This window comes from Scyliorhinus torazame, chromosome 17, assembly GCF_047496885.1.
Source record: "Scyliorhinus torazame isolate Kashiwa2021f chromosome 17, sScyTor2.1, whole genome shotgun sequence".
Taxonomy (NCBI): Eukaryota; Metazoa; Chordata; class Chondrichthyes; order Carcharhiniformes; family Scyliorhinidae; genus Scyliorhinus; species Scyliorhinus torazame.
In genome coordinates this window covers 53,703,760-53,728,618 of record NC_092723.1, presented here as the reverse complement: position 1 = coordinate 53,728,618, position 24,859 = coordinate 53,703,760, and the positions used below count along the sequence as shown (strand labels likewise).

Here is a 24,859-nt window from a genome sequence, read left to right as displayed (position 1 = left end):
TAGGGGACATACGATATTGGTAGCCGTCCTACCCGGGGACTCCATCCAAATCTTACTCGTCGCGGCCCATACGCACCTCATTCGACCTTTTCCTTTCAAAAACAGTTTATTTATATTTAGGCAACCTTTGGGTTGCTGCCAAATGCTATTTACATCCTAGAACATTTGGATGATAAACTTAGCACTGGTCCACCATTGGGAAGTGTGTCGTGTCCTAACATTTGTTTTGAAAGAAAATGGGGGAGAAGTCACATATAGTGACCAATTATAAGGGTTTAATGGGCCCCAAGAAGGTCAGACACACTAACACACCGGATATTAAACCAAGGTAGTTACAGATACTATGCTTGTTTTACAGAACTCCAGAAGCTCCAGGACCGGAGAAAAACAGAGAACACCGAGAAAGAGGACAGCCATGAGGACTTCTTTCATCGTGCTCAACATCTTTTTGGACATTTGGTTGCGTGGGAACGTGGACCCCATTACTCCAAACCCCCCTGCCGTTAATGTTTCACTGCCCCGCAGTACCGAGGGCCCAGTCACCAGCCACGCTGCATTATCCTGGTGTGCCAAGTTCATAACTTGGTACTCCCTGTCGTACGTTATTGAGGCACTGTTAGCATTGGCCATACTCTGCTGTGCAGTACAGACCATGCGCCTCCGCAAGTGGAAAAGGAGAGCATACCGCGCTCGACCCCCGGTACATCGGATCCGATCCACTATATTCGATTATGACCAGACCCCAGACCCCCGCGACCTATGAAACCAGAATAATAGAACATGCACTTGCGTTTTTCCTGTCAATAAAATGAAATGTGTGATCCTGAGCTTGACTGCCAAGCCAGGAAAGAATATATGGAATATTATGATTGTTGTTGTATGTTAGAGAGATAGGATTATGCAATGCTTGATGAGTGTTTTAGGTACAATTAGAGGTTCCAAGTTTTATTATGTTTGATACATGCCCCTGCCTGACATAGCGCCCTCAAGAATTGTTTAGGTAAATTTTTGTGCATAGCTAGGGTCAGAGTAGTGGCCATGTAGGAGGTGTGTGTGTGCGTGTCCCCGTCCCCGTGTGTGCATGTGTGTCCCCGTCCCCATCCCCGGGAACGGAAAGGACAAAATTTATGTGATCCTTCACGCTTCGCGTTAGGTTCACAAGGAGGGATTGTAGCCACCTAAAATGGCTGATTCCCTATTAATTTGGCCAAAGCCCGATTTAAAATGGCTCACCGAAAAGGCTGATTGGAAAAGCAGCCAACAGGACACAAACGGACAGCTGCAGACAGAATAGCGTATTCGGCTCTGGGGAAGTCGGCCCAGATCGATACTCAAGACCATTAGCAGCACATCAACCCAGACATCTGCAGTTTAATCGGCTATCCCCGGGAACGATTGCAACATATTAGCAATTGAATGCCGGGCCAGACCTGTCGGTGCCTGCAGTGGCCGAAACAAAGACAGGTGAACGACCACCCCCCGATCGAGGAATCGCCCCGTTATTGGATATATCGAACCCAGTGATTGGGAACAAGTCCAATCACTTGGGACTCGGGGTCAAGGGCCGCCCCGAGAGGCGGGAAGCCCCGGGACCCTATAAAGTGAGGGGTCAAGTTCAGATCGCGCTCTCTCTCCCTTCTTCTCCTGCTCGAGACCTTCGCAAGAACATCCACCAGAAACAGTAAGTTTGACTCCAGCGATCGCTACCCGATAAAGACTCCTAGCCATCGACCCGTATCAGCCTTTTTGAATCCCGCGGGCCAGATCCGATTCGATAAGCCATTCGTTTCCCTGACCTGGTGGGCCCTTCCTAAAGTTAAGTATTGGCCAGTAGTGGTAGATTTCTATATAGATAGTAGGATTATTGTATAAGCGTTACCTGTTGTATATAATAAATGACCGTTGATTTCAATCTTACTAAGTGGTGTGCTGACTTATTAATCATAACTCGAGCTGGAACCACGTGGCGGTATCAGAAAGATATCTGGCGACTCGTGAGCAAAGGTGACAATCAGAGCTAATAAACTAAGGCTAAAAAGAGCAACACTTTACCTTAAATCCATGTACCCTGGTCATTGATCCCTGCATCAATAGGAAAGGTTTCCTGATGTCTACACTATCTATGCCCCTCATAATTTTATACATCTCAATCATGCACCCCCGGAATCTCCTGTGTTCCAAGGAAAACAATCTAAGTCTAATCGCAATCTCTCTTCATAACTAAAACATTCCAGCCCAGGCAACATCCTGATAAATCTTTTCTGCACCCTTTTCAGTGCTATCACATCCCTCCTACATTGTAGATTCCAGAACTGCATACAATGCTCTAGCTGTGCCCTAACCAACATTTTATACAGCTCCAGCATAACCTCCCTGCTTTTAAACTCCATAACTTGGCTAATAAAGGCAAGTGTACTATATGCCTTCTTAACCACTGTGTCCACCTGCTTTGCTACCTAAAGGGGTGGGTGTACATGCATACCAAGATCCCTCTGATCCCCGGTGCTTCCCAGGGTCCTGCCATTTATCATGTAGTCCCTTGCCTTTTGTCTTCCCCAAGTGCATCACCTCATACTTATCTGTATTGAATTCCATTTGCCACTGATCAGCCCTTCTGTATCTTCCTGTAATCCAAGGCTATCCTCCTCACTATTTACCACCCCACCAATTTTTGTATCATCCCCAAACTTACTGATCAACCTTCCTACATTCATATCTAAAATTGTTAAACATTTTAAAGGGACTATTTTACTACTATGACAGAAAATATAGTAATCTGTTAAATAGGGTTATTTACTATGATTAGGAGAAAACGAGTAATGTATCATTAGATCATAAGGAGATTTAGGAGCAGAATTAGCCATTCGGCCCAGCGAGCCTGCTCCGCCATTTGATTGTGGCTAATCTGTTTCTCATCCCCATTCTCCTGCCTTCTCTCTGTAACTCCTGATCGCCTTATTACTCAGGAACCTGTCTATCTCTGTCTTAAGACACAGTGACTTGGCCCCCAGAGCTTTCTGCGGCAATGAGTTCCACAGATTCATCACCCTCTGGCTGAAGAAATTCCTCCTCATGTCAGTTTTAAAGGATCGTTCCTTCAGCTTGAGGATCTGCCCTCTGGTTCTAGTCTCTCCTACTAGTGGAAACATCATCTCCATGTCCACTCTATTTGGTGCCTCAGTACTCTTAAGGTTCAATGAGGACAACCCCCCCCCCCCCCCTTCTAAACTCCATTGAATCAAAACCCAGAGTCCTCAACCATTCCTTATATATAACAAGCCATTCATTCCTGGCATAATTCTCATGAACCTCCTCTGGACCTCCCAAGGCCAGCACATCCTTCGTTGGATATGGGGCCCAAAACTGCTCACAATATTCCCCATAGAACCTTATACAGCCTCAGAAGTACATCCCTACTCTTGTATTCTAGCCCTTTTGAAATGAATGCTAACATTACATTTGCCTTCCTAACTGCCGATTGAACCTGCATATTAACCTTAAGTAATACCTGAACTGGGACTCCCAAGTCCCTTTGTGCTTCAGATTTCCGAAGCCTTTCCCCATTTAGAAAATAGTGAACTTAAATGTGTGAATTTGGCTGGACCTAGTTTTACTTAACTGTGAAGTGTTTCACATTTTTTATAAAAACAAATTTACACTGCAGTGGTATGAAATAATTACTCCTGTAGATGCTGCGTAATTGTGAAAACAAATCAGTGATTATTGACACGTAACCAGAGTGATTAAAGAGCAAAGCATTTCTACAAATCCAAATTTTAAAAAGTGGAAGGTTTTAAGGCTAAATGAGTGAGGGAGCTGAGTTTTTTTTGGATATTAGCAACTTACTTCATGCTTAGGTGCTGTCTGGGCCCCATAGTGCTAACATTTTTAGGTGAACATTTTGTGACCTCAGTGAAATTGCATTTGGGGGAGCACAACTAGGATTTTTTCCTTTGCGTTTCGAAATGAATTATCTTTATCTACGGTTGTTTGGGATTCAGCAGAAATATTTGTTTAGACATTTTCTGTTTGTGTGATGCCATACCTGATTTTTGAAATTGGTACTGGAATCTTGAATATAAATTGTCACTCATGAATTCATTCTTCTATTGGATACTGACCTTTCCACATATGGATGTGCAAATGCAAGCTGGATACACTCAAGATTGGAATGTCATTCACTTCTGTTACTGACAAGTGTGCAGTTCGGTGTCACCTTACTATAAAAGGCTTTGTTAACAGTCCTAAACTAATCTTCCACAGATAAGACTTGTGCCAATTTGATCAACTGTGTAAGCCTTCTGCAGCGCCAACCAGTAATTGTGTATTGGCGGAATGTGCACTTAATATAATTATCTGATGTAGTGGGCACTTGAATGCTAAAATATTGTCTCAAATCCGAGTCTACCAAAGTTTTGGTTTGTAGCTAACGAGCATTTTCAGAGTTGATCTTTGCAAGGACAAGTGAATTAAAGTTTTTTTGCCATTGAAAATATATTGGAATTATTGAAGTTTGTTATCTGAACTTGATGTTTAATATTTTTAAACTATGTGCCACGATCTCTCTGATTCTGTCAAGTCTGATTCTTAATTAAACTCTTTTAACTCAATACAAAGGAAAATGTTATATTTCAGTTAAGTTTTTCACCATGTTTCTGTTTGACTTTTGAATTGTGAAAATTGTTCATCCTATGTGTATAAAAAGTGTCCAAACAAAATACCAATACAGCAATGTGCAAAGCTGCTTGAATCAGTTAATGTAAAATGCAGTGATGGATGGTTTTACAGTGAAGTTACTCCAGGTTAAATAAGTATGACAAAGGTTGTCAGTGATATCACTTCCTGCAGAGTTGCAGTATTCATAGTTATTCCTCACTCCGAGCCAAGGCATCTAGCATAATGCAAGGGTTTGGTTTTCTTTTGCTGAAACTATACTTAGTTCCTGCAGTCTGCTGTGAAGAAGCATCTTTCTGTAATTGTAGTTTTTTTTCTGACCTTGAAAGTAAGATGCAATTCTGAGTGAAGCGGTATCTTCTCTATTTTACTTTGTGAACTAGGATTGCTACGTGTTTTATAGCTGAAAGGGGACAATTGAGCAATGAAGTCCATTTCAATTCACAATAGCTTCTCTTAAACCTTAAACTTCATAAAAGTTGTAGAGTTATCCAAAAGCATGTACTTTCTAGATATAGAAGTGGTTTGCATGAAGTGAAACTGGTCTTGATAATGCTAACAAAAATTTTCTTTGGGTAGAATAATGAATTACTTTAATGGTAGATGTGATGTAATCTGTAGGCACTGTTATTACATACCTTGTTTTTGCAATGAATTAAGTTATTAGTTTCTGTTATGAAGGGATATATATTCTACTATGCAAATACATGGTTTTTCAATCCAATCATGTAAAATTCTTTGTCTGTTACTGCAGTTTTGAATATTAGCAGTGATTTCAGAGCTGCACTAGAAAAATAGATGTTGTCATTCATGCTAACCTCTTAGAATCACCTGCCTGTTGCAGTCCATTTCCAGAAAAAATTTCACTGTGCTGACGTATTTCAGGTCCTATCTCACTCCTGTCCGAGATGAGGAAGCGGAATCACAGAGGAAAGCTCGATCCAGGCAGGCCAGGCAGACAAGAAGATCAACTCAGGTCAGTGGCATTACAGATTTTTAATTTTTAGTCATCAAAAGTTGGAAATTTATTCTCCTTGATTGTTCAGTACCAGAAAGTTAAAATTACTTGGATTCTTACTCCTGGTCCATTACGAATTGGAAAAAGAAATACACAAACATAATCACTTGTATCATGCATTTCAAATGTGTTTATTTTATAGCTTTAATTGGATTGTTGATTAATTTCTGTGTTTTGTTAACAAAGGGAGAATGGAGCTTAATTTTGATCTTGGAGAAAATAATTCCATTTTTTCTCCGACCATTGTATTCTTATGACTTGAAGCCAAAGCTGTCGATGTGAATACTGATTGGGAAAAAAAAAGAATAAATATTTATTTGAAACTTTACATCAGCAAATGCGAAAATGGAAATTAGCTTATAATGAGGACTTAAAACAAGTATGGAATAACTAATTTTCTTTCCTCCCCAAAATGATACTTTTTTTAAACCAATTAATTCAAGCTCTTCCCCAGATTCATTTGAGGTTCATTGTCACCCATGTTACGCCTTGCTGTTAATTTTTACTACTCCCAAATAACAAAGCAATTCATTTACTTCATAAATGCTAAAACTGACTTTGGAGGCCTATGTTATGTTTTGACATCTGGGCATTTTTGTATGCCTGAAGTGTGGATACTGACAATCACATTGACCTTTTTGGTCAAGAACTTGAAATCTGCTACTCAATTTCAACCTCATCAGTGTTTAGGTCACCGTGGCTTGTCTGTCGACTCAGTTAAAGCAGTTAAGTTTGTAATTTACTGAATTTTTATGTTTAGAGTTTTAAACGCAAAAAACAGATGTATAGAAGTATTATGGCTTATGCAGTTGAGACGTGGAGCTGCAAAAATGTAAATTTGGAGTTATATCTGGAGATTAATTTTTGGCATGTACTTAACACTGGCAAAAAAAAGTTTGACAAATTTAAAAGAATGAACACCCACACAACTGTGTTTGCACAATAATTAAATGTATAAATTTGTTAGCAATCACCAGCTAGTTAACAGGATTACCACTTGAAAAGCCAACTTATTCCTGAATAAAGATTTCTAATTTGTGAAATATGAATGAGTTATTTACTAAAAGAAACATTTGTAAGTAAATTCGGAATTATATTTGCAGTTTTTGTAAAGTTAATACCATTTTATACCTTTTTTTTATTGACCTGTGAAATTACTACTTTCAAATTACGATTGGTTTTGAACAAAAAAGTCCTTCAACTGAGAACAATCCTTTTGTAAAATTTAACCTTGGATGAAGCTACTTTAGCTCATTTTTCATGAAGGCAGCTAATAAAAATCTTGATACTGATATTACAAAAATATGGCTGATTTGAAGGTGGGGAAGAGATGGACCTATAACGGTTTAGAATATTGTACCAGAATTTACCTGTTTAGCTGAAAGTGTTTGTGAAGGGCGTTGGTAACTGTGCGTCTGCCGCTCCTGCCGGCGCGGTACTCCACCAGCCCCGTGGTGGTGGCGGCCCTGAGAGTTTGGGGCCAGTGGAGGCCTTGTGGGAGCAACGGTCTGGGCCCCAATTTGTGATAACCACCGGTTTGCCCCGGGGAGTATGGATGGGGGCTTCCGTGTATGGTGGAGAGTGGGGATCGAGAGGATGGGGGATGTGTTCATAGAGGGGAGCTTTCCGAGTATGAGGGGCTGGAGGAAAAGTTTGGGCTGGCGAGAGGAAACTAATTCAGATACTTGCAGGTGCAGGACTGCCTACGTAAACAGGTGGCAACCTTCCCGCTCCTACCGCTGAGGGGGATTCAGGACAGGGTAATTTCCAGAGAGTGGGTAGGGGAGGGGACGTCGCCGACATCTAGAAGGAGCTTATGGGGTCGGAGGGGACGCAGACTGAGGAGATGAAGAATAAGTGGGAGGAGGAGTTGGGAGGTGAGACAGAGGATGGTTTATGGGCAGACGTGTTGAGTAGAGTCAACACGTTTGCAACTTTTGCCAGGCTCAGCCTGATACAATTTAAGGCTGTGCACCGGGCTCACATGACATGGCCCAGATGAGCAGATTCTTTGGGGTGGAGGACAGGTGCACAAAATGCGTGGGAGGACCAGCGAACCATGTCTATATGTGTTGGACATGTCCAAAGCTTTGGGGATCTTGGCAGGGGTTTGCAGACGTCACGTCCAAGGTATTAAAAACAAGGGTGGCGCTGGGTCCAGAGGTGGTGATTTTCGGGATGTCGGAAGATCCGGGAATCCAGGACGAGGAAGAGGCAGATGTTCTGGCCTTTGCCTCCCTGGTAGCCCGGAGACGGGTACTATTGACATGGAGGGACCTGAAGTCGGAGACCTGGCTATCGGATGTGGCTAGCTTCTCTGTATGGAGAAAATTAAGTTCGCCTTGAGAGGTTCACTGTTAGGGTTCGCCCGGAGGTGGCAACCGTTCATCGACTTCCTTGCGGAAAATTAATCGTCAGCAGACGGCGGGGGGGGGGGTTAGGTTAGAGTAGGGGGGTAATAAGGGTGGGACCTGTACGAAAGGTAAACCGTTTTTGCACTGTTTGTGAAGAATAAGTGAGTAGAAAAGGCAAGTGAGAAAAAAGTGTAGAAATTCTAATTGGGAATTGGCAATAAACCCATTCTTAATAGCTGCTACCTAGCCAAAACGGTAGAAAGCTACTGGGCAGTAGAGCTTCAGTAATTTTTGATGTGAGAGTCTAGGATTTAAATATGGAAGCAATAAGTGAGACCAATGATAACCGAAAAGGAGAAGAACAACAGTCCCAACAACTTTGCAGAAGAAATCACCAGAATAATAGGGTTGAAAAGATTTGATTGTGGAACCATAGACTTCCTACAGTGCAGATAAGAGGCCATTTGGCCCATCAAGTCTGCATTGACCCTCTGAAATGCACCCTACCTAGAGGCCCACTCCCTGGCCCTACACCCGTAACTCCTCCTAACCTGCACACCGTTGGACCTTAAGGGGCAATTTAGCATGCTCAATCCACGTTACCTGCACATCTTTAGAATGTGGAAGGAACCAGAGCACCCAGAGGAAACCCACGCAGACATTGGGAGAATGTACAAATTCCACATAGTCATGGCCGGAATTGAACCCAGGTCCCTGGCGCCGAGGTACCAGTGCTAACCACTGTGCCACCTGAGTTGCATAAATTTATATTCACTTGCATTTATATGTAAAGGGGGCGATTCTTCCAAAAGATTTCTAAGTTCATTTGTGGCGGGGCTTTTCAGGGAGTGCCGGTGTTTCCCCACCACTATTCAGTGACTCTTGTTCACTTTTTTGGGCCCTGGGGAGTTTCTCACCGGTTTAGCCTCGCTTAAATTTCTTTTTGTTGCTAGCACTGGAGATCAGGCTGCCATTTTGAAAGGGTGCCCCAATCTCTAAGTGAGCTTGTGGGACCCCCCCACACACATGAACAGTACCCCATAGCCCACAAGTGAGGAATCCCTGTTATGGGGTCACTGGGGGTCCCCCTTCAGGCCCCCCAAGCCCCCTTACAACACCCCTCCCTTCCAGGAACCACACCCATCAACCACTCCAACCTCCTGGAGATCCCTACTTACCTGCCCTGCACACCCCCACCCTTTAAACCTCCCCGTTTCCACCCTCCTTTCATGGGCATGCCCCCCCCCCCATCAGGCCTGGACCCTTGGCAGTGCCACTCAGGCACCCTTGCACTAGCACCCTTGGATCCAGACAGTGCTCTAGCCAGCTTGGCAGTGCCACCTGAGCACCTTGGCAGTGCCAGGGTGACAATGCAAAGGTGGCAGTTGGGCAATGCCAAGGTGCCCATGCTCCAGGGGGAGGGCAGGGAGCCACCCTGCACGGATCCTGACCACCCACGGATGATCTCCCGGGGACAGTTCCACCTTGTCCACGTTCTTGTGGACCAGCACTGATTGGAGCCCAGCTGCAGTTTCTCTGGGGAGGCCGGAGAATCGAGATTGGCCGGTGGATATCAGATGAATAGGCCTTAAGTAGGATTATGACACTCTACTTCCGTGAGTGTCATTTGGTCCCACCCCTTTTGGGCATAGTTCTGAATCCAGTGCCTTTCGGGACTTGGGTGAATCCCGCGAGGCTACCCGGAAGCCCGCGAGAGGGTTTGCCTGGGATTTTCCGGACGCATTGTGCTCTCGCTCGAGCGCAACGTGGCCAGAGAATCGCGCCCAAAACGTTGTAGGTTAATTTAATTGAGGTAGTATAAATGGTAAGATTTGATAAGGTAGAGGCAGAGAAACCTTCCCTGTTCTGGGGCAAGGAAAAATCCTCAGTGCTAACAGCTACACTTATAACAAATTTAAGATAATCAGCAAAGCTCGTAATGTGGCTAATTTATGTTTACTCGACTTGGCCGACAGTACATTCTTATGCTGTGCTCACTGACTCCTGGTCAAGCAACATCTTGATTTTGAGCCTTTGTCCTTGTTTACAAATCTCTCCACGACCGCCTCTTCTCCCCACTTCCTCTTCCTACCTTTGTAATCTCTGCCATCCCCAAAGCCCCCCATGATTTCTGTGCTCCTCACTTTCATCCTGGAAGGTGCTCCTTAAAACCTACCTCTCGAGCAAACTTTTGGTCATCGTCTAATCTTATGTGGTCCAGAGTCAAACTTTATTTTGCAATATTCCTATGGGCCACCTTTGGAAGTTTATTATATTGAAGATGCTATATAAATACAAGTTGGTATGGGAAGTAATTCTCTGGCTATAACTTGTGGCCAAAGGGAAAATTCGGTGGGTTGGGGGTGCCAAATGTTCATATCCCACCATGGCAGCAGTCAGTGGAATTACAATTAAATTAATAAAAGCTGATTTTTTTTTTTTTTAAATCTAGTCTAATGGTAGCCACAAAACCATTGTCGATTGTTATGAAAACCTATCTGGTTTTAGGGAAGGAAATCTGCTGTCCTTCCCTGGCCTGGCCACCTGTCTCCAGACCCATAGTAATGTGGTTGACTTTTAAATGCCCTAAGAAATGGCCTAGCAAGTCATTCAATCTTATCAAACTGCTACAAAGTCTGCAAAAGGGAAAGAAACTGGATAGATCATCCAACATCAATCTAAGCACCGAAAATGTAGATTACAAAACCAGCCTAGTCAGCCGTATCAAAGTACTCCTTACTAACATATGGGAGTTTGTGCCAAAAATTGGAAGAGCTGTCCCACAGACCAGTCAAGCAATAGCCTAACATAGTCACACTCATAAAGTTTACAGAAAATGTCCCAGACACCATCACCAGCAGCACAGTTGTATACAATCAGGAGGGAGCTAACCTGTGTGGTAGGCTATATTAAGGGTATTGTGGTACCTAGGTGGGATGTACCTTATACTGTAGTACGAGTGGTAGAACCTGTCTGCTAGTTCTGCCCAGCAGGTGGAGCATAAGAGTCTGTGTTTCACCCACAGCAGTCATTCTGTACCGGAGCTGCTGGGGTAACTACTTGTTCATTAAAGCCTTCAATTGGACTACAATCTCGCTTCAGTAGTGATTGATCGTGCATCAATTTAATAAACAAAATTGAAAAATGGCTGCTCTCCGCATCAAGCCAGAGTGTCTACAAATCAACCCCCACGCGGCAATGCAGCAACAACTTTTAAACGTTGGCTGGCATGTTTCAATGGGTACATCAGGACGGCCCTGACTACCCCCACAGAGGAACAGAAAATGCAAGTCCTCCACTCAAGGGCGAGCCCAGAAATCTACACGCTTATCGAAGACGCGGACGGTTTCGAGGACGCAATGACTTTGTTAAAAGAGCACTACGTCCGCACTGTGAATCGGGTATACGCTCGGCATCTTTTAGCTACCAGGCGGCAGATCCCAGGGGAATCACTGGACTAATTTTACCACGCAGTGTTAGTTTTAAGTAGAAACTGTAACTGTCCACAAGTCTCAGCCAATGACCACATCGAACTCTTAATGCGGGGATGCTTTTGTTGCGGGCATGCTGTCCTCTAAAATCCGCCAGCGACTGCTGGAAAACTACACACTAGGGCTTAAAGAGGCATGGAAACTTGCTAGATGTAGCCTCCCACAACGCCCAGGCCTACATTCCTGACCGCGCTACCCGCTTGGACAGGGTGGCCCCCACCCGCGGCCGATTCCAAAGCACCCCTAAATTCCCCACAAGCTTGCGCAGTGCGGCAGCCAGGAAATCCTGGGGGGGGGGGCTATTTTTGCAGGCAAAACAAACACCCCCGGCAACGCTGCCCGCCCCGATCCGCAATCTGCAAGGGCTGCGGGAAGAAGGGGCACCTCGTGGCAGTATGCCAGGCCGGGTCGGCCGCCGCTGTCTCCACAGGCGAACTGGGCCCGCTGCCATTCCTCTCCTCACAGGCCATATGCGATTCATGGGGGCAGCCATCTTGGTTGACGTCTCAGGACCCCGACTCGGCTGGCCATGTATCGCCTGATGAGGTCTCCCAGCCGGCAATGTGCGATTCATGGGGGCAGCCACCTTGGATGACATCTCAGGACCCCGACTCGGGTGGCCGTATATCGCCCGACGAGGTCTCAGCTTCTGCCACAACTTGCCTCAGTGACACTGGACCAGTCTCGGCTCCGAACGCTTTCAACCGCTACGACGTTGGGATTCATCAACGGGCACAAGACATCCTGCTTGCTCGACTCTGGGAGCACGGAGAGCTTTATCCATCCCAATACAGTAAGACATTGCTCCCTCGCTGTACACCCGATTAAACAAAAGATCTCCCTGGCCTCTGGGTCCCACTCTCTGTGGAGATCCGGGGGTACTGCATAGCCAACCTCACGGTCCAGTGCATGGAGTTCAACAACTTCCGACTCTACGTCCTCTCCCATCTGTGCGCTGCCACACTCCTGGGACTGGACTTCCAGTGTAACCTGCAAAGTTTAACCTTCAAATTCGGAGGCCCCATACCTCCTCACTGTCTGCGGCCTCGTGACCCTCAAGGTCGACCTGCCTTCAGGGTTTGCAAACCGTACTCCCAATTGCAACCCCGTCGCCACCAGGAGCAGACGGTACAGCGCCCAGGACCGGACCTTCATTAAGTCGGAAGTCCAGCGGTTGCTAAAGGGAGGCATTATCGAGGCCAACAACAGCCCCTGGAGAGCTCAAGTGGTGGTTGTAAGACCGGGGAGAAACATAGGATGGTCATAGACTACAGTCAAACCATCAACAGGTATACACAGCTCGACGCGTACCCTCGCCCCTGCATATCTGAAATGGTCAACCAGATAGCGCAATACAAGATTTTCCCCACAGTGGACCTTAAATCAGCCTACCACCAGCTCCCCATTCGCCCAGATGACTGCAAATACACTGCTTTCGAAGCAGATGGGCGGCTCTACCACTTTCTAAGGGTTCCCTTTGGTGTCACAAATGGGGTCTCGGTCTTCCAATGGAAGATGGACCGAATAGTTGACTGGGACGGTCTGCGGGCCATATTCCCGTACCTCGACAATGTCACCATCTGCGGCCATGACCAGCAGGACCACGACACCAACCTCCGCAAATTCCTCCATACCGCAAAAATCCTTAACTTAACCTATAACAAGGACAAATGCGTGTTTAGCACCGATCGCCTAGCCATTCTTGGCGCTGTAGTGCATGATGGAGTCATAGGTCCAGATCCCGAATGCATGTGCCCCCTCATGGAGTTTTCCCTCCGCCGCCCCACTGCCCCAAGGCCCTGAAACGTTGCCTGGGCTTCTTTTCTTATTACGCCCAGTGGGTCCCCAATTATGCGGACATGGCCTGCCCACTAAACCAGTCCACGGTTTTTCCCCTATTGGCAGAGGCCCGCCAGGCTTTCAGTCGCATCAAAGCAGACATCGCCAGGGCGACGATGCACGCAATCGATGAGTCCCTCCCTTCTTGGTCGAGAGTGACGCATCAGACGTAGCTCTGGCTGCCACCTTCAATCAGGCGGGCAGACCCGTGGCCTTTTCACGCACCCTCCACGCCTCAGAAATCCGCCATTCCTCCGTCGAGAAGGAGGCCCAAGCCATCGTCGAAGCTGTGCGGCATTGGAGGCATTACTTAGCCGGCAGGAGATTCGCTCTCCTCACTGACCAACGGTCGGTAGCCTTCATGTTTGACAATGCACAGCGGAGCAAAATTACAAATGATGAGATCTTACGGTGGAGGATCGAGCTCTCCACCTATAATTATGAGATCTTGTATCGTCCCAGGAAGCTCAATGAGCCTCCTGATGCCCTGTCCCGCGGCACTTGTGCCAGTGTACAAGTAGACAGACTCCGGACCCTCCATGACAACCTCTGCCACCCGGTTCCTCCACTTTGTTAAAACCCGCAATCTGCCCTACTCCATCGAGGAGTTCAGGGCCGTAACCAGAAACTGCCAAATCTGCATGGAGTGCAAGCCGCACTTCTACAGGCCAGAGAAAGCACACCTGGTGAAGGCTTCCCGCCCCTTTGAACGCCTCAGCGTGGATTTCAAAGGGCCCCTTCCCTCCACCGACCGCAATACGTATTTCTTAAACGTGATTGATGAGTACTCCTGGTTCCCTTTCGCCATTCCCTGTCCCGACATGACGGCTGCCACCGTCATTAAAGCCCTCCACAGCATCTTTACCCTGTTCGGTTTCCCCGCCTACATCCATAGTGATAGGGAGTCCTCCTTCATGAGTGACCAGCTGCGTCAATTCCTGCTCAGCAAGGGCATTGCCTTCAGCAGGACGACCAGTTACAACCCCCGGGGAAACGGGCAGGTAGAGAGGGAGAGTGGGACGGTCTGGAAGGCCGTCCTACTGGCCCTACGGTCCAAGACTCTCCCAGTGTCCTGATGGCAGGAGGTCCTCCCCGATGCACTTCACTCTATCCGATCACTACTGAGCACTACGTCCAACGCAACACCTCATGAACGTCTCCTTGCCTTCCCTAGGAAGTCCTCCTCGGGGTCCTAGCTCCCAACATGGCTGTCAGCCCCCGGATCTTTCCTACTCCGCAAACACGTACAGGCCCACAAGTCGGACCTACTGGTCGAGAGGTTACATCTCCTCCATGCTAACCCCCAGTATGCCTATGTGGCGCACCCCGATGGCCGACATGACACGGTCTCCCTCCGGGATCTGGCCCCCGCTGGATCTCTTTTTCCCCCCCCCCCACCAACCCCAACCATTTTTTCACCGGTGCACACCACCGCAGCCCCCTTTCCAGGAGGATCCGTCCTCCCACTGGCCCCATCCGGATGCGATGAAGCTGAAGACGACATGCTCCCAGAGCCACGGATGCCCGAGCCGACGCCAGCATCACCGCCGGGACTGTGACGATCGCAGAGGACGACCAGGGCCCCCGACCGGCTGATAGTTTCATTGTAAAATGAACTTGTAAATAATTGTCTGTAAATATGTGTATTGCATGTAAAGGCACCAAAGGGTACCGCTATAACCTCCACCACTGTAAAAGCAAGGCCACCACCCCGGCCGGACTCTTTTTTTTTTTTAACAGGGGTGAATGTGGTAGGCTATAATAGGGGTATCGCGGTACCTATGTGGGATGTACTTTATACTGTAGTATGAGTGGTAGAACCTGCCTGCTGGTTCCGCCCAGCAGACTGAGCATAAGAGTCTGTGTTTCACCCACAGCAGTCATTCTGTACTGGAGCTGCTGGGGTAACTACTTGTTCATTAAAGCCTTCAATTGGACTACAATCTCGCTTCAGTAGTGATTGATCATGCATCAATCTGGGAGTCCTCAACATCGACGCTGGACCCTATGAAGTCTCATGGCATTTGGTCAAACATAGGCAAGGAAACATCCTGCTGGTTACTACCTAACATCCCCCTCAGCTGATGAATCAGTACTCCATGTTAAACATCACTTGGAAGAAGCACTGAGGGTGGGTAGGGCACAAAATGTACTCTGGGTGGAAGTCTTCAGTGTCCATCACCAAGAGTGGCTGGGTGACCCAACTACTGACCAAGCTGGCTGAGTCGTAAAGAGTATTGCTGTTCGACTGCGTCTTCAACAGGTAGTGAGTGAACCAACAAGAGGGAAGAATCTACTTGACTTCATCCTCACCAATCTACCTGTCACAGATGCATCGGTCCATGACAGTATTGATAAGAGTGACCACCACACAGACCTGGTGAAGATAATTTCCTGTCACATGAGGGTATCCGCCATCGTGTTGTGTGGCACTACCACTGTGCTAAATGGGACTGATTTTAAGCATGTCTCGCACTCAAAACTGATCATCCATGAGATACTGTGGGCCAACAGCATCGCAATGGTATACAACCAGAATGTGTCACTTCATGGCCTGGCGTACCCCCACTCTAACATTGCCATCAGGCCAGGGGATCAACCCTGAATCAATGAAGAGTGCAGGAGGGCATGCTGGGATCAGCACTAAGCATACCTAAAAATGAAATTTCAACCGGGTTATGGTACAATAGATTACTTGCATCCAAGGCAGCAGAAGCAGTAAGCAATAGACAGGTGTATGTTATCCCATAACCAATGGATCAAATCTAAACTCTGCAGTCGTGCCATACCCAGGCATGAATGGTGGTGGGCAATTAAACAAACTGATGGACGAGGCTCCTCAAATATTCCCATCCTAAAGGATGGGGGAACCCAGCACATCAGTGCAAAAGATGGGGCTGAAGCATTTGTTGCCACCTTCAGGCAGACGTGGGTGGCATGGTGGCACAGTGGTTAACACTGTGGGTGTTTCTGCAGCACATTTGACTGCAGTGTTCAAGAAAGCTGCACACCACTCCCACCACCATTTGAAGGGCAATTAAGAATGGGAAATATGAACAAATACTGAAAACTATTCCACTGGAAAACTTGGACACATTTAGAGGTCACTAATTCTTGATTCTATCAATATCCACCTAAACTCTGTGTAGTCAGGTCAATAGAATCTATCAAGGATAACATTTGGAATGCATACTTGGACCCTATCTTTATTTATTGACCCTGCTTTAAGGTAACATTGATCACTCTGTTTTCCTGCCGGCATTCTGCTCTAACACCACAGTATCTGACTTGGATGTGATATCTTTAAAGTATCATACTCCTGGAGAGTCTGAGGCATTCAAATCTTTTCTTTACTCTCTCTCAACATGCTCTCTTTCCTTGTATGGAGCTTTTCTGAGTAGTTCATTTCGTTTAATAATAATTTCATGGCCCATTGGAATTGGAGGCTCCTTCTCTGCATTGTTTACATGTGGAGCATTGGTTGTGTGAAAGAGATTTCCATCACCCTGTGACTGTAAATTCTGATCCGTTGTGGACAGTTTGCAGCAGAGACAGAATGATTTATTGAGAAACACAGTAAAATGGATAAATCTGAGCAATCTGAGTTTAATATGCTTGCTGTTGTTCAACAGGCCCAATCATATAGGTCACACACGAGGGGAATTCCCTGTGGATTGGTTCTCAACTCTTACAGTTGGGCAACAAACATTTGGGGGACACTGCTGAAGTGAATAGAGCCAAACTATGCTCTCCGATCTTTATAGCTACTGTATCCAGGGGTGCCACTGGATGGCAGCACATTCTGGACTTGTTCACTAATTTTAAGCATCAGTTTTAGTTTGTTCTTTTTCTTGTGTGTGTCCCAACAGGTTAGTATGTGTACAGTGCGTGGCTGAAGAGAGTTAGCATGCTTTTTGTTTTTGCATGCCAGTTTGTTTCTCTCTTTCAGCCCACAATCCTGGCAAGCAGTGATGTGAAATAGGGAGCCAAATATATAAGTCTCTCCCTGATCGTTCACAGCCTCACTGTCACCAAGTCTTCCATCAGTACTTCCTTGTGGTGACACACACAGGCTTCCTCTCTTGCGGCCTCAGAATGAAGAGGCCCCAGGTAATGTAGCATGCAGGCCCACTGGCTCTCGAGAACTAAACAGAATCAGAAATGTTACAGTGCAGGAGGCCATTTGTCCCATCTTTACACCAGCTTTCTGAATGAGTGATTCACTTAATGCCATTCTCCTGTCTTTTCTCAGTAACCTTGTACATTCATTTTAGATAACTAATTCTCTTTTGAATGCTTCAGTTAAACCTGCCTCCACCACACTCAGGCTATTCATTCCAAACCTTGACCACTCGCTGCGTGAAAAAGTTTTTCTTCGTATAATTTTTGCCAATCACTTAAATCTCATTCTCAATCCTTTCAGAATGAGAACAGTTACTCCTTAGTGACTGTCCAGATCTCTCATGAATACCTCTATCAAATTTCCTGTCCACCTTTTCTTCAAGGAAAACCACCTCTGCTTCTCCTGAATCATTTCTGCAATATCCAATGCCTTCGCATCCTTCCTAAATTTCAGCACTCCGTTCTCTTGCTAAAGTCAAACTAATGTTCTTTACAAGTACAATGCGTAACCTTTGCTTGTATACTCTATGCCACTATTAATAAAGCCATGGATACTGTATGTTTCATTAACCATGCTGACAACCTGTCCTGCCACCTCAGTCACTTATGCAGATATATGATCCCTCTGATCCTGCACCACCTTTAGAATTGTACCCTCTTATTTTATATTATTCCTCCATGTTATTCCTATCAAAAAGAATTTAGAATGTAATAATCTTTATTATTGTCACAAGTAGGCTTACCTTTTCACTGCAATGAAGTTGCTGTGAAAATCCTTTAGTTCGGGTACACAGAGGGAGAATTCAGAATGTCCAGTTCACCTAACAGCACGTCTTTCGGGACTTGTGGGAGGAAACCGGAGCACCCGGAAGAAACCCACGCAAACACGGGAGAACGTGCAGACTCCACACAGACAGTGACCCAAGCTGGGAATCAAACCTGGGACTCTGGAGCTGTGAAGCCATAGTCCTAACCACTGTGCGGTGAAACAGCAGCCGAGTCTTGTAATAATCTTTGTTATTGTCACAAGTGGGCTTATATTAACACTGCAATGAAGTTACTGTGAAAATTCCCCCAGTCTCCATACTCCGGCGCCTGTTCGGTGTTGAGATCCATTGCAGAAGGATAGTCTTGATGTTCAGAGAAGCTGAGGAATTTGAAGCAAAATTTAAGAAAAGAGATAGAGTTAAGTGTAGGGGAACATTTATTTAGTACTGCTCACAGCACAATAAGGTTTAAGAAAAAGGATGAGGAAGACTTGAGGCTAAAGTAAATACATACAAAAAGTCTGATTTTAAGGGGATGAGAATGGAATTAGGTAAAATAAATTGACTGACAAACCAAAAACTAGAGTATCAGTGAGTAACATTTAGAAGAACGATCAATCAACTCTGCAAAAAATATATTCTACTAGAAAGCTGCAGCAAACAGCCAGTAATGACACCTCAAACATCAAGTGAGAAATAAGAGGAAAAACTGAAACAAAAATATAAGATATTAATTAAGATTAAGACCACAAAAGTAAAAATGACAAACAGGAATATAAAAAAGACAGAAAATAAAACCATGAGGAAGGCAAAGGTGGGAAATATACAGTAAATGGCAGAGCCCTTAAGAGTATTGATAGGCAGAGGTACCTGGGTGTACAGGTCACTGAAAGTGGCAACACGGGTGGAGAAGGTAGTCAAGAAGGCATATGGTATGCTTGCCTTTATCATCCAGGTCACGGAGTTTAAAAATTGGCAGGTTATGTTGCAGCTTTATAGAACCTTAGTTAGGCCGCACTTGGAATATAGTGTTCAATTCTGGTTGCCACACTACCAGAAAGATGTTGAGGCTTTGGAGAGGGTACAGAAGAGGTTTACTAGGATGTTGCCTGGTATGGAGGGCATTAGCTCTAATGAGAGATTGGAGAAACTTGGTTTGTTCTCACTGGAACGAAGGAGGTTGAGCGGTGACCTGATAGAAGTCTACAAGATTGAGGGGCATGGACAGAGTGGATAGTCAGAAGCTTTTTCCCAAGGTGGAAGAGTCAATTACTAGGGGGCATAGGTTTAAGGTGCGAGGGGCAAGGTTTAAAGGAGCTATACGAGGCAATTCTTTACACAGAGTGGTGGGAGCCTGGAACTCGCTGCCTGTGGAGGTAGTGGAAGCAAATACGATCGTGACTTTTAAAGGGGATCTTGACAAATACATGAATAAGATTTAAATAGAGGGATACGGTCCCCGGAAAGGTCGGTGTTTTACTTCAGACAGACAGCATAGTCGGTGCAGGGTTGGAGGGCCGACGGGCCTGTTCCTGTGCTGTAATGTTCTTTGTTCAAAAAGATCCACTGGCCACTCTTCATCCCTTCCCTGGTTCCAAAAAGAAACTCAACCTTTTTATAAGCCATCATTTTACTGAAGTTGTTTGCAGGAGGTGTAGCAGCTACTGATCCTGCCCCTAATCTGGGTTTCTGTCCAGGCTGATGGGCGCGACTCCATTACCAGCTCTGAACCGAACGATGAAAGCATTCCAGTTATGCTCAATTCTAATAGCAGTAGTGTGTAAATCTTAGACAACGAGGCAAAATGGAAGTAGAAAACAGGAATGTTTCATGAAGTGTCATTTTAAGAACTGTGGAATGAGGAGGAGAAAAGCCTAGGCCACGGTGGTCAAATGTGAAGATGAAAACAGCCCTGAGGTCATGCAGGAATAATAACAGGTGCAAGAATGCCAACCCAGAAAGGTAGTGAATGTGGTAAACAGCATTAATTAAAAAAACTGATGCATAGCCCTATACGATGTTACATGTCAGAATAACTTAAATTCTGTTATGGAATGCCATGATTTTTAACCTGCGTTTTCTGAATTTTTTTTTTTCTTCCCTCTGTGAATCTCAGCCTCCATGCCCTTAATGCTGAGCAAGAAGCTATTTTGAGAGTGCAGTGGGAGATGGTTTGCCCTTAATTAGGACCCAGTTCTGTCAGCTGAGTTGCACACACAATCTAAAGATCAGAAATGTTAATTTCAAAATGCACTACTGCAAATTTTATTCTCTGGGGTGTTTTGACAGCCTTGGAAATGTAAAAATGCAACATGCGATTCCCATAATATCAACCATTATACAAGAATGCGATCTTTTCTTCGCACTTGCACCGTCAGTTTAATTTAAAAACCTAGTTGCTTTCCCATGACTGTAATCCTTTTGACTGGGATGTTACATTGCGTCACAGATGAGACCCTGTCAATTGTTGACCCCAGGGCAGCTCCAGATGTCATTATTTCCTTGATACGGACATGAATAAAATAGCTGAATTCCAGAGGCAAAGGTGAGAGTGACTTGCCTCGGCAACAAAGCAGCGTTTGACCAATTAAAGAAGCATAGAATCCCTACTGTGCAGGAGGAGGCCATTCGGCCCAACAAGCCTGCACCAGCCTTGAGCATCAAGATTGGGGTCAATGACAATGCACTGGCTGGGGTCACACCAAGCATGGAAGAAGATGGCTGTAGCTGTTGAAATTAATTCTCTCAGTCCCATGACATTGCTGCTGGAGTTCCTCAGTACAGTGTCCTAGTTCTAACCAACTTAGTTGCTTCAGCAATGACCATCATGAAGTTCGAAGTGGAGATGTAAGCTGATGTTTGCACCCGCTCTGCCCTGCCCCGCCTCGCCCCCGCTCTGCCCCGCCACGCCCCCGCTCTGCCCCGCCTCGCCCCCGCTCTGCCCCGCCTCGCCCCCGCTCTGCCCCGCCTCGCCCCCGCTCTGCCCCGCCTCGCCCCCGCTCTGCCCCGCCTCGCCCCCGCTCTGCCCCGCCTCGCCCCCGCTCTGCCCCGCCTCGCCCCCGCTCTGCCCCGCCTCGCCCCCGCTCTGCCCCGCCTCGCCCCCGCTCTGCCCCGCCTCGCCCCCGCTCTGCCCCGCCTCGCCCCCGCTCTGCCCCGCCTCGCCCCCGCTCTGCCCCGCCTCGCCCCCGCTCTGCCCCGCCTCGCCCCCGCTCTGCCCCGCCTCGCCCCCGCTCTGCCCCGCCTCGCCCCCGCTCTGCCCCGCCTCGCCCCCGCTCTGCCCCGCCTCGCCCCCGCTCTGCCCCGCCTCGCCCCCGCTCTGCCCCGCCTCGCCCCCGCTCTGCCCCGCCTCGCCCCCGCTCTGCCCCGCCTCGCCCCCGCTCTGCCCCGCCTCGCCCCCGCTCTGCCCCGCCTCGCCCCCGCTCTGCCCCGCCTCGCCCCCGCTCTGCCCCGCCTCGCCCCCGCTCTGCCCCGCCTCGCCCCCGCTCTGCCCCGCCTCGCCCCCGCTCTGCCCCGCCTCGCCCCCGCTCTGCCCCGCCTCGCCCCCGCTCTGCCCCGCCTCGCCCCCGCTCTGCCCCGCCTCGCCCCCGCTTCGCCCCCGCCTCGCCCCCGCCTCGCCCCCGCTCTGCCCCGCCTCGCCCCCGCTCTGCCCCGCCTCGCCCCCGCTCTGCCCCGCCTCGCCCCCGCTCTGCCCCGCCTCGCCCCCGCTCTGCCCCGCCTCGCCCCCGCTCTGCCCCGCCTCGCCCCCGCTCTGCCCCGCCTCGCCCCCGCTCTGCCCCGCCTCGCCCCCGCTCTGCCCCGCCTCGCCCCCGCTCTGCCCCGCCTCGCCCCCGCTCTGCCCCGCCTCGCCCCCGCTCTGCCCCGCCTCGCCCCCGCTCTGCCCCGCCTCGCCCCCGCTCTGCCCCGCCTCGCCCCCGCTCTGCCCCGCCTCGCCCCCGCTCTGCCCCGCCTCGCCCCCGCTCTGCCCCGCCTCGCCCCCGCTCTGCCCCGCCTCGCCCCCGCTCTGCCCCGCCTCGCCCCCGCTCTGCCCCGCCTCGCCCCCGCTCTGCCCCGCCTCGCCCCCGCTCTGCCCCGCCTCGCCCCCGCTCTGCCCCGCCTCGCCCCCGCTCTGCCCCGCCTCGCCCCCGCTCTGCCCCGCCTCGCCCCCGCTCTGCCCCGCCTCGCCCCCGCTCTGCCCCGCCTCTGCCCCCGCTCTGCCCCCCCTCTGCCCCCGCTCTGCCCCCCCTCTGCCCCGCCTCTCCCCCGCTCTGCCCCGCCTCGCCCCCGCTCTGCCCCGCCTCGCCCCCGCTCTGCCCCGCCTCGCCCCCGCTCTGCCCCGCCTCGCCCCCGCTCTGCCCCGCCTCGCCCCCGCTCTGCCCCGCCTCGCCCCCGCTCTGCCCCGCCTCGCCCCCGCTCTGCCCCGCCTCGCCCCCGCTCTGCCCCGCCTCGCCCCCGCTCTGCCCCGCCTCGCCCCCGCTCTGCCCCGCCTCGCCCCCGCTCTGCCCCGCCTCGCCCCCGCTCTGCCCCGCCTCGCCCCCGCCCCTGCCCCGCCTCGCCCCCGCCCCGCCCCGCCCCTGCCCCGCCCCGCCCCTGCCCGGCCTCGCCCTCGCCCCTGCCCGGCCTCGCCCCCGCTCTCACTTCCCCGCTCCCTGCAAGGGACAGTGAGGGGGTTGCTCCTTTCCCTTCTACTACTCTTGATTTGAACCTGACTTCTTGACTGCCTTACCACGTGCCTTTGTGCACACTATTTTTTCATAAATTTGGAGTACCCAATTCTTTTTTCCAATTAAGGGGCCATTTAACATCAATTCATCTACCCTGTACATCCTTTTGGGTTGTGGGGGTGAAACCCCTGCAGACACGGGGAGAATGTGTAAACTCCACACCGACATGACCCACGGCCGGGATTGAACCCGAGTCCTTGATGCCGTGAGGCAGCAGTGCTGCCCCTGGTGCCACATTTGAAACCAAATTTGAATTATTTCTAATTGTGTGATGTGTTTTGTCAAACTAGGGTGTAACACTAACAGATCTGCAGGAAGCTGAGAAGACATTCAGTCGATCTCGTGCAGAGAGACGAGCTCGGGAACAACAGGAGAAGGACGAAAAGGAAAAGCAAGATGTAGAAAAGCAGGACGAGAAAGAAAAGCCATTAATTGCACAGGATACAGAAGAGTACAGAGAAAGATTGAGTAGCAGCCAAGAAGGAGAGGTATGTTGAATTAATTGTGATATTTCCAACACAATTGAGTGGTTGAATAATTTGGGGCAATCAAAATAAGATGTAACCTAAAAGTGCCTGGAAACTGCTGCTGAAGGCGAATTCATTTCTATTCCTTGCTGAAGAGCATTCATACAAAAAGCAGCACCTTGACTGCTACACTGACAGTGAATATCTTGCTCTTAACTGTAAGGGCCCTTTCTGTTGATTCCCTTATTTCCCCTTTCTTTATTTTTCCCGGTTTCATTTTTGATCCATGAATGCTTAATGGGCATGTATATATTTTTTAAAAAATAAATTTAGAGTACCCAATTATGTTTTCCAATTAAGGGGCAATTTAGCATGGCCAATCCATCTACACTGCACATCTTTTTGGGTTGTGGGGGCGAAACCTACGCAAACACGGGGAGAATGTGCAAACTCCACACGGACAGTGACCCAGGGCCGAGATTCGAACCCGGGTCCTCAGCGCCGTAGGCAACAATGCTAACCACTGTGCCACCGTTCTGCCCAATGGCCATGTATCTTTAAGCCAAGCAGCAGAGAAAATGCAGAATTCAAGAAGTTCCAACATAGTATTTGATGCTAGTGTTCAAACAGGAGAAGTCAGACTTTTCAGCCCCTAGCGATGGGATGGGACTCTGTTTGATTGGCTGGCTGGTTGCCAATGAGTTAGCCAAAGGGGCGTATTCTGTTGGGTGACAGTTGGTGATTGGATCCTGCCTGAGTGGGATGATTTCTAGAGACCTAAGGAAAGCAAGTTGAGACCTGGACACACAGCGAAAAGGACCTGCTCTCGCTCCCTCGCATTTTCTCTAGAAATGCTGTGAGCTGCTATATTTCTGAAACTGCAGAGACCTGAATGAATCTACATGTTAAAAATCCTCAATCAGAAAATGAGGGAGGTTTTACTGAGCAAATTGGGATATAGATGCGAGAGTGCAAGATGATGGTGTTACGATCCCAGACCAGACACCCAGGTTTTTGGTAGGGACCGATTTTGTTTAAAGTAGGCAAAGAGTGAGATTCAAGACACTTGCTGAGAGAATAAAGCCAGTCATTCTATGGGTTTTAAACAAACAAAAATACATTTTAAAGTGTAAGAAACAAAATTAAATTTACAAAAATAAATAAATACAAGATCAAAAAAAAAACAATTCACAATTTCTATTTTATACTGCATTTAGGGTTAGTATGATGTACATGGAAACTAACAGGCAAACTGAGATCGAACACACCACATTGTTAAAAAAAATATATATCAAATGCCCCACAGGTTTCTCAGCAACCCACTAAGATATCTGTAAACACTGTGGCTGGAACTTTCCAGCCGTTGACACTGGTAGGATCTTCCGATTCCACCAATGGTGCACCCCCTCCGCGGGTGTACATGTGGC

General features: G+C 48.2%; 1 protein-coding gene across 3 annotated transcripts in view; it reads left to right on the top strand.

Annotated features, from left to right (window-relative positions):
- LOC140393875 (protein phosphatase 1 regulatory subunit 12A-like) overlaps positions 1–24,859 on the top strand; it is a 323,102-nt gene that overhangs the window by 162,837 nt on the left and 135,406 nt on the right. For all 3 annotated transcript variants that reach the window (XM_072480443.1, XM_072480442.1, XM_072480441.1), the window contains 2 exons: positions 5,560–5,650; positions 23,256–23,453. In XM_072480443.1, the coding sequence (XP_072336544.1) occupies positions 5,560–5,650; positions 23,256–23,453 (289 nt within the window). The remainder of the gene's footprint in view (positions 1–5,559; positions 5,651–23,255; positions 23,454–24,859) is intronic.